The sequence below is a fragment of the Rhinolophus sinicus genome, chromosome 5 (genome assembly GCF_057876585.1).
Source record: "Rhinolophus sinicus isolate RSI-liver-muscle chromosome 5, RSI-T2T, whole genome shotgun sequence".
Classification (NCBI taxonomy): Eukaryota; Metazoa; Chordata; class Mammalia; order Chiroptera; family Rhinolophidae; genus Rhinolophus; species Rhinolophus sinicus.
The window spans coordinates 77,844,461-77,854,859 of record NC_142505.1 but is presented as its reverse complement, the minus strand read 5'-3'; the positions used below and the strand labels follow the sequence as shown (position 1 = coordinate 77,854,859).

The following is a 10,399-nucleotide window of genomic DNA, read 5'->3' as shown; positions in this document are numbered from 1 at the left end:
ACGTAAGAGCTGGCTCTGTTCAAACAAAAACCTTTTTACACATAGGGGCTGCCTGCCTTGAAAGAAGCCCTGCAGTCACAAGTGCACTGTGACTACCAGTTGAACACCATGTGTACACCTCTAAGGCTGAAAAGACATGAAATATATCAAATAATAAAGTGTCTAAAAGGAGCTGGAGAGCACTTAGCCATTATCATTTAATTCTCTACTTTTAATTCTATGCTAAAAATGAGTGTCACTGTGGTAAACGCCAACTGGCACATGAACCTATTATTTCACCTACCACCGATCTGTCTTATGCCAAATACAAACACCATCAAAGACTAAGAGGGCTCTTCAAGAAGATATTTTGGATAGAATTGTATATTTTGGGTAGTAAGTTGCTAGAATTGTAAAATAAATATACAGAGAGTACAATACTTTGCTCACATGCCTACTGATATAAACATATTTACATAAACAGCAGAAAACATTTCAAAAAAGATAATTTTAGGAAAATGCAGATTGAATTACTTTTATTTTATAAGGAATTTAGAAAACATGAGCAAATATTGATATTGCATTAGAAAACAAATTAGTCTGTACATCATTCAAATTTTAAAAATCAATGAGTCAATGTGACACTAAAAAAAGTAATAACAGAGAAATGTTTCATTTTGGAACAAAATACTATCAGTGGTTTATTACAACTAGATACACAAACATAAAGGCAGTTAATGCTAAAAATGATATAAAACTCTGAAAATCAAAGTGATCCAGCAGGCTGAGGGGAGCACCAATTGTCACCAATGTGGGATTGCCACATATTCTATCAAAGGAATCAAACCATCACTAGGTAATAAAAATAAGCAAATAAATAAACTGAAGGAAAAAAAGGAGCCCAAGATGCCTGGAATTTTATAGTAAAGAGTTTGTCTGGTTCTATTGTTATATATGTTTTACCTGTTTTCTTCCTCTAAGAAAGAGAGTGGATAGATGAGGGATCCAAGAATATTTCCCAGTTATATCTTAGTTTTTCAGTATGGGTAACTTGATTTTGAAGAAATGATTGATACTCCTTGTCATTTTAGTCAATTAATGTATTGTTAAAATGATTTCTTTTTTAACAGTTATAGTATGCTTTGATTTTTTTTGTCTTTTCTAAAACTCCACATCAAGAATATTCAAAGGAACTTCTATGTCTCTTAATTTAAGAAATATATCCTGAAAATCTTTTGTCCAGAGTTGACAACAACAATATGAAATTCTAATATATCAGTGGTCTGAAAAGAGTATTAGGTGATCCAATTATAACAATTTAAATTAGAACATTCAGAAAATATATCTGAGGGCTCAAAAATATAACTTATGATTCCTTGTGAACTAAATGTCACTGAGAGATGCTTATGTCTAAGTCTAAAACATAGGTATCATTATGTCTGAAAAATTTTAAGAAAATTCACAACCTACTCAATAATCCTAAAGAAAAATCTAGTAAGGTGTTTATATGTTCAGATGTAGAAACAAACATTTTCAAGGGAAAACTGGAATCACATTAATATTTACAGGCTACAAATCACTTTCTTTTAAGAAAGATTAGAAAAGAGTTAGTAGCTAGATGTAGAGCCAGAAGTTGTGAGGGGAACCTAAAAGCAGTAAATACTAAAACTCTTTGCAGTGTAAAGAAATGCAAAAGATTTTTATACTACAAATCTTTAATATTACAAAACCCAAAGCAGTGAAACTATTGTCCATTTACGATGATAAAAATTGAAACAAAAACTCTGAATCCATTTTGTAAAAATTCTATTATAACATTCTTAAATCCAGTTCACATTGTTCCACTGAGTTAAGTAAGATTTAAGCTCAAGAGGGACACAAAATTAGACAAAGATTTTTATCTTTTCTGAAGAGATGATCACAATTTCAATACAAGAGGATAAGATAAGGTGAACAGCCTCTTAGCAACTTGTGCACTTTATTACCTTCAATAGAAAGTGCAAATATTTCCATTTTTTTTAACTTCTGGACTATTATCCGAATATTTAAACTGCTGATGTTTAAACTTTAAAGGACATCGTACTCTGCTTTAAATAAAATTTGATAATCCTGGGAGTACTTACTGAAAGAAGCTTTCTTTAGCAAATACTGGTATCTTCTATTTAAAAAATCAGCAAGACAGAATTTTAGAAATCTTAATTTACAATACATTATAAACTGCAGACAACAAATGCCACACGTTTCACGACCAGCACAGGTAAAAAGTTTTTTTCCAGATGTTTTATAAGACTTTGTATCTTCCTTTATTTGTTGGTTGGTATGAATTTTGCTATAATAGAAAATAAAAGATACATGGTCAGAAAAAGCAAAAAAAGAAAAAGGAAAGAAAAGAAACACAAATTAAGGTAATTTCTTTTACAAATGTATAAAACTATCAGATATTTAAAATAAAAAATGTTAATATTATATGGAAGAAAAAAGAACAGTTCGGTCAATAGCTAGTAATTTCTCTGTGTTCACTGGACTCCTTGACAACTGTTTTGAACCAACTTAATGGTGGTGGCATCAAGGTTCTTCTTCTATTTTTGGTGAAATAGTCTTAAGCACTTGATTTACAGGTTGTTTTTCTTCTTCCCCTTTGTTTTGTGTACCTCCTATTCTTTAAACTTTTTATCCCCCCAAAAGAACATTCTGTAAGAGGAATTTTAGAAAAGCCCTCAAAAACACATTCTTAGAAAAAGGATCAAGTTTCCATTCAAAGGCCGCTCACCCCAATGTACACAGTAAGTACAGTTTACAAGCTTCAACTGGCACTAAAGATACAGAGATGTGTCTGCCTCTTTTGGAAAGGTGGTCTATGAAAGGTGGTTTTCCAAAATCAAATTAACTCCTTACCCAAATTTAAAAACACTAACAATACCTGTATTGGTAAAAATATAGAAAAACTGGAATTTTCATACAACACTGGAAGGAATGTAAATTGGTATAACCACTTTGGAAAACTATTCAGCAATACCAACTTAAAGCTCAACTACATATACTTTATAATTAGCAATACTCCAAGGCATATACCCAAGAGAAAAGCACAATAATGTGTATCAAAGAGACATGAAATAATGTTTACAAAAGTGTTATTCATAAAAACCAAAAACTAAAATAACCCCAAAGCCCAATATATAAGTTGTGTGGTGTAGTCACGTAATTAAATACTACAAAGCCATGAAAAAGAATAGTGATCACGTCAGTGTGCTTGTTACTTTGTGAAAATTCATCGAGCTATATGGTTATGATTTGTATATTTTTTCTGTATTTATATTATATCTAATAAAACATTTATTAAGACAAATAAATAAGTCCTTGAGGCTTTCACTCACCAGCCGGATCAGTTCTTCTTTTATGAGCCTGGTGATTTCTGCCTTTGCTTTCTGTACAGCCAGTTCGTTGGCACCTGGTGAGCGAGTGGAAAACACTGTTCATACTACTAGAATTACACTGGATGTTTATCCATGTCATAGGGATCCAGCAGGAATACTAAGAGTGACTTTCAGGAACACCGTACTGCCTGCCAAGATAGCCTTTCAATACCTGGTGAGACATCATCCACATATGTAATGGCTGCTTATTATTCTCATTACTTTTAGAGCTTCAAATGTAACCAATGAGGTCATATTACTTGTACTACCAAGAGTTCCTGGTATGTTGATTAAAAAGAGTAGAAAAAAGACTAGCAATTTGTCCAAAAGAGAATAAGAAAAAGTTAAAGGGAAATATAACTTCCTTGGTTCATTTACTTAACAAATATTTACTGGACGTTTATTATGTTCTTCAAAATCGGCGAATGTTTCAGAAAGGTGTCATCTGAGCAATCTTAAAGATGAATAATGGAGGGAGAAGAGATGACATGGAGAGTATTTTACAGAGGGAATCACCTGTGTAATGGTATAAATTAAGAAAGGCATGCTTAATTACTGAGGAGTAAAAAAGCATATCGTGCTTGGGAAAAAAGAGTGTGAGAGAACACAGGAAGATAGCCAAGCGGGTGAAGCAGGCTGGAGACATTCATTCATAGTTATTAATTCAAGAGACATTAAGCACCAACCATGTATGATACATTGTGACAGAATCATTATACAAAGAACTCGTTCCTGCTCTTTATGATCTTGTAGACTACTATAAAAACAAACTTGTAAAGATATCACAACAGGATGAGTAGCTGGGAAGCAGTCTACCAGAATAACTTTGAAATATTACATCTTCCAAGCAGCTTTCCCCAATTTCTCCAAGCAATTAAGTATTTTTTCCTCAGTGCTCTCACTGGATTGTGTTCCTACCACCATGAAAGCACATTTTTTAGGTAGAATGGACAAAATTTTTTCTGGCTAGATGTAAAAAGTGAAGAAGAGGTACAAAGTATGATGCTAAGAGTTGAGTAAGCAAGTAAAGTAAGAAGTAATAAAGAAGACACTGAATCCAAATGGAAGAACAGGTGTTAGCAGCAGTAATGGTGGGTAAATTTCAATTCTGAGATCACTGTACTTGGTGTTCTTCTGGGACACCTAGTCAATAAGGCCAATGGAAATACGGACCAGAAGTTCAGGAGAGATGGAGATTAGGGAGCCATGAAGGGGACGTATGGAGGAATCTGAAGCCAGAGAACAATGCCAGGGAGTACAGGGCACACTAAGAGGAAGCAAACTGGACCAAAGAAATAGACTAGAGAGTAAGGACTAGGAGTGAAATGTCAAAGAATAAAAGGACAACTGGGGTTGCGGGGTGGAGGACTACATTTTAATCATTCTCTATAGGAAAACCAAATGAAGAAAACAATTCACAAGAAATGGGGAAAATTTCCCCCAGACAACGGAAAGGAAGGGTGGAGGGGAGAGCATGGGGAGGAAAAGGAGGAAGAGGGAGAGGAAACAGTTTAACAATAGGAAAGAAAGGGCCATGAGTATGGCTGTGAATTCTAAGTCCTGCAGCTCCACCAGCCACCAACCACAACATTTTAAAATGGTGGGTGCTGGAAGGGAAAAGAGGTGGATGAGAGTGAAGGCAAGGGTAGAATCAAGAGCCAAACCACACTGAAAATTACAACCAAAATGAAATTCGGGAGGAAAATATGCTAGTTGGCATGAGTTGATGTGAAACTTGTTGATATTCTGTGCTATTTTAAAAAGAAGGAAAATGACACTCTCACCTAGATCCAAGTGGAAGAGTGACTTTTCTACTTTAGGTAGAGCCTGACCATTTGGACCAGTTTAAATTTTTGACTTACACAGCTTCTTTAGGTAATAGGTTACATATGTTTATAAGCTACCATGAAAAAGAGGCATTTCCTTTCATTGGTCCTAAAACAACTCTGGCTGCTTTTAAGGGATTCTCCACTAGTAAAAAGAGGGTCACAAAACAGGCTATAAATTATACAGGGTGGCTAGGCACGCAAGTCCTTCCTGTTCTCCTTCCCGCTGCCTGGTGGGAGGCCTGGAGCTGCTGAGCCATACAGAGCCTCCAAGGAGCCAGGCAGTGGGGTCCCTCCAATTACAGAACTAGAAACAGATGACATTAGGCTCCTTCCAACACCTGTTTTCATCCTATTAGTGTTCAGTTGATTTGGTTGGAGTTTCAAACACTAAAAGATCCTTTAAAATCTAATCATCTATGAAAATTTCTAAAGATTTAGATCATTTTAATTTCTAATCTCCAGCTTTTATTCAGCATCCTATGTCTCTAGAATTTAAGATTTTTTTTTTGACAAGGTTATCTTTTCAATGGGGTGGGGCGGGGGGAGGGGGTTTGTTTAGATTATAAAAATCAGACATTAGTTCCTGAGTACAAGTTGACAGTGTAGAGAAGTGACCAGAACCACTCTAGGTGGATGGAAAAGTCAGCAGAAGCTGTAGGCTTCTCACTTCACTTTGTAGTACAAGAGGTATATTCTGATCAAGTTATATGTACACTGAACTTTGATACATTAATTAGACAATACTAAACAAGCATAATTACCTTTAAATTAATAAATTACATAGAGGGTCCATCTTCAAAACAGTCATGTCTCTTGATTTACCTCTTTATAAGGCAGGAATTTAAAATACTGCTTTTGCTTAAATGATAACCATGACATTCAAGCTGGGGTTAAAAGCTGACTCCATGTATACCAAGTTTTATCATCAGATTCCACTGGATGACACTGTGTCTCCATCCTGTATGGCCTAATGAACAGAGTAGTAAAGGAGACTTGTCCGGTCCTCGGTGCAGACAGATAATGTAATTTTCTCTCCTTAAAGATCTGGGTGCCAACAATCCCCATATTACTATGCTAAGGAACACTGTCACATGATTTAGAAACTCCGAGTCACTAGCAGACCAAAAGTCTTTCAGGATACATAAAAGGGTGCCATTGAAAAACCTGACTTGAAATAGGTATGAGTCAGTTTCTCAAAGTCACAATCACAAACAAAAAAACGCAATTTGCCTAGTTCTGGACCCACATCCTTCGTACACCATTTAGAAACATGTATGAATCTTATTATACAGTAGTGGTAGACTGGCAATAACATGGAAAATATAAAGGCTGTAGTGGAGTTTTACCTTTGCCACAATTCATCATTATTAATTTTTAAAAAGTCCAATAGTGAGAGAGACATTGGTGAAAATGGCAGAGCAGAGAACTCCAAAAGCCTGTCCCTCCACAAAAGCAGCAAATAAACTTGCAAAAACTATTAAAATCAACTTTATCGGAACTCTGGAAACTAATCAAAAGTTTATAGCAACCAGGCAAACACTTATTAAAAAAAAAAAAAAAAAACCATCTGAATCTTGGTAACAGAACTTTTCAGTGTTTTAACTTACTCTGACCCCATCAGGCATTTTTGGCCAGGAAACAATTTCTATTTAGCGGTAAATGGGATGCACACTGAACACATGTGTTTCTCTTACTGTAGTCTTTATACTAAGAAGCCACATAAAAACAATTTGAGGTCACCAATTAAAAGGAAAATGACTAAATAGGCACAGTACTAATTTACTTTCTGTGAAATTCTTTGTTTTTGCTAGGAAAGAATCAGATCCTAAAAATAATTCCTAACATATAATTAAATCATTTTTAGTTTACATTTTATTTCACTAAGAATATTACTTAAAATTACAAAATCTTCACAAAAATCAAAGGAATGCCAAAATACACAAGAAAAAATTAACTACCCTTCATATAATATACTTTTTCAGTAGATCTAAATAACCTTCCATTGACTTTTCCAACAACAAACAATGGAGCTGAGCTATCCAGTGCAGTCGCCACCAGCCAGGTGGTTACTGAAATTTAAATTAATAAAAATTAAACAATGTTTAGAAATTCTCAGTGACAATGGCCATATTTCAAGTGCTCCACAGCCATCACAGTGAGTTCTCTTGGGTAGTGCTGCTTTAGCGAGATCAAATGGATACGCCCATCAAATGCTCTGTGTCCTGAAGACAAGCGACTGGCTATAGGGCTTAACCAGATGCGATTTTCAATTACCAAGTGTCTACCATGTGCCAGGTAGTGGGAATACAGCAGGTAACAGTCACTGCATTTTTGAGGGGAGACACAACAAGTAAAAACATACAATAATTTCCATGTGATGAATACTGTGAAGAAAAACAAAGCAAGGAAAGAGCTACAGAGCAGTGAAGTGGGATCAGGTAAGGCCTCCTTGTTAGAAATGATGTACATGATTCAAAGTTCTAGACTGGTGTCTGAGATGATACAAAGTGTGGGAGCAGCTCCTTTGCAGCCATCTAAGCCATTTAAGTACTAGATATGCAGACTCTGGGTTTACATGACACATAGAGGAAACGTCTCCACAGCTCCCACAACAGTATCCAACAAATAGTTCATCAAATAGATGAAATGGGTCTGGCTGGTCTACACTTTAAAAGTCTCAAAGAGACTGTTCAGGTTAAATATAAACGAAGGGAGGCAGGTTAACCTACTATGTAGTGGAATAACACATTAGGAAAATAAATCAAAATGGTAACTTTTTTGAATTTATGAAATAAGGTTAAAAAGCAAACCAGAGCATTCTGAGATAATGCATTACTTAATATCCTTTGAGTTATGGTGTTAATTGTCCTCTTGTTATTTTTTAAAGGTATGCATTAATTTTTATGGGCATAATTTCAGAGGCAATATTTGCTTAAACATTCATTAAGTGGACTATTAATATAGTGGATTTACTTTCTAACCTAAACTTCGGCCAAAATGTTCTACTTACTAGAAGCGTAAACAGATCAATCCTTATTAAAAGAAAATCCCTTTTCTTTTAGAGTTTTCAAATTTGACTGAATTGTCAAAACTAAAAGAGTCCCAAACACAGATCATTCACCTTTGTGTACATACCAACGTTCTAAAGAAAGTCCTCAAATAATATATGAAACTATTTTATAGGTATTCCGTATTTTCAGTCCTCTCTAGAACTGACCTCACATTCTTTGTCTATTAGAATGTGAATTAGAGTGTCTGTCTACATTAACCTTGAAACAAAACCAACAGTACATACTTTCAATTGCCAAGTAAATTTTCCGCTCTCCTTCCTTGGGTTCTTTGCCAGGCGGGAAGTATGTGCCTCTGATTGTAATTGCAGCTTCAGAATATTCACTGATTCTCTGCAGAGCTTCCTTAGAGGTAACTTTCCACCTAGCAGTCTATGAAAGAAAGGATGGGGGATAAAAATCACTTCGTAACAGGATTAAAAAACCTGGTGTATGACAAAGAATAGGTTGTCTAAATCACATTATGGTCAATAGTAAGATTATAATTGACACCAGTATACATTCATTTAGATCCTAATGTACCTAGAACATTTTCATAAAAATGACATTTCTGTTATGTCTCCCCCATCTAGATAAAAAGTGAAGTAGCTCTTAAAATGTTCATGGGTTTTTAAAGAGGGATTTTCACTCCTCAAGAAGCAAGAGTTTCTACTCCAAAACAGAAAAAGGTTTAAATTTGTTACTTGCCTGTGGGAAGTCATTGATCTCTAATTCTTCCTCATATCTCTTAAAAGATTCATTCTGTCCACCATCCTGTCTCTCCTCTTCTTGTTTCTCCAAAGGCACATAATTGAGCTTGGCATTGATCTTTTCAGCAAGTTGCTCTGCAATGGTTTTTGCAGATACAGTGGGAGCCAGGATGGTGCCACCTCTGAGAATTGCATTGGTGGCCTGTTGCATTACATCCTACAGTTAAAGAAGACCTACAGTCAAATCTCAAATGAAGGCAGAGACAAGATCAGGGACCCCACCCCAAATTATTCTCTGGAAAGGTACTAACTAAAAGCGTCTTTCTAATGTAGAATCCCACATATGTGCAATTTAGCAGTGTATATTTAATATTGATAATGCGACATTTTTTCCTTACTTGGATGACGAAAGAACCTTCAACTCTGCATTAAAAGTTCTACTGAACATAGATAATTAGGTAACTCTTGATATCAAATATCAATATTCCTAAAACCATTTCTATGCTTTGTGGCTTCCAGGAGTTTTAGAATTAGAATCTTTGTCCACTACCACCAAGGTCCTCCTCTCTCCATGGCTCAACCCAATATTCAATAAATTATAGTAAATGACTTACTCAAAACCGTTTTGTTTTTTAATTTGAACTTAACTTTACTATATGCCTAACAGTGACAGAATTATTCTGTGGGTCGTACATGACTCATACCTCAAGCTTTTCCAACAACAGTGAAAAGTTACAGCTATTTGATTTCCCCAATAAACAGTTATTAACAGTAATAATCCCAGAGAATATTAGGTTAGGTACTGGACTCCCTGTTCTCAGAGGTGGCACAGGCTTGGGTACAGTAAACAGTTCATGATAACTTACTGGCTAAACAAAATAGATGCAGAGACCTGAGGCTCCGAGCCCTGGTTCTGGCTGCCTCACTCAATTAGTCTACTAGCCTCTGGCTTGGTCAGCCCAGCTTAGGTGCTACAGACCTGAACCTGTACAGCCGACTGGACAGAGGGCCTTACAGGTCCCCAAACTGTAAAAATCTTCAAAATGCTGTCAAAAATGTGCAAACTATGCTTTGGAAATGCTATGAAAATTTACCCTTAGTTAGAAATTAAGTTAAACGCCTGAAACTAATAATAAAATTTTAAAAAAATAAGTTAGGAAAAAGGCTCCAAGAGAAAGGTAACATGTAAAAATATTTAACACATTTTTCTACTGTTTTTAAAATCATATTAGTTTGAGTCATGTAACTGGGTGTTTGTACTTCTAAGGAACTGCTTGTGTGCCCAATACCCCACCCAAAAAAAGCACACCGAGAGAGAAAAAGAGAGCTATTTCTTTAAGATTCTGGTAAGCACAATCAGAATAGTACTTTATAAACTTCTCCGTGGCTAACATGCTTAACGTTAGGCCTTCCAGAACAGG

General features: G+C 35.4%; 1 protein-coding gene across 2 annotated transcripts in view; it reads right to left on the bottom strand.

Moving 5' to 3' along the window:
• Positions 1–498: 498 nt before the first annotated feature.
• The window catches only part of DDX46 (DEAD-box helicase 46), a 42,819-nt gene continuing 32,918 nt past the window's right edge, over positions 499–10,399 (bottom strand). For both annotated transcript variants that reach the window (XM_019740343.3, XM_019740344.3), the window contains exons 20-23: positions 8,977–9,195; positions 8,517–8,661; positions 3,354–3,427; positions 499–2,308 (exon numbers count right to left, since the gene is read on the bottom strand). In XM_019740343.3, the coding sequence (XP_019595902.1) occupies positions 2,261–2,308; positions 3,354–3,427; positions 8,517–8,661; positions 8,977–9,195 (486 nt within the window). In that variant the 3' untranslated portion in view covers positions 499–2,260. The remainder of the gene's footprint in view (positions 2,309–3,353; positions 3,428–8,516; positions 8,662–8,976; positions 9,196–10,399) is intronic.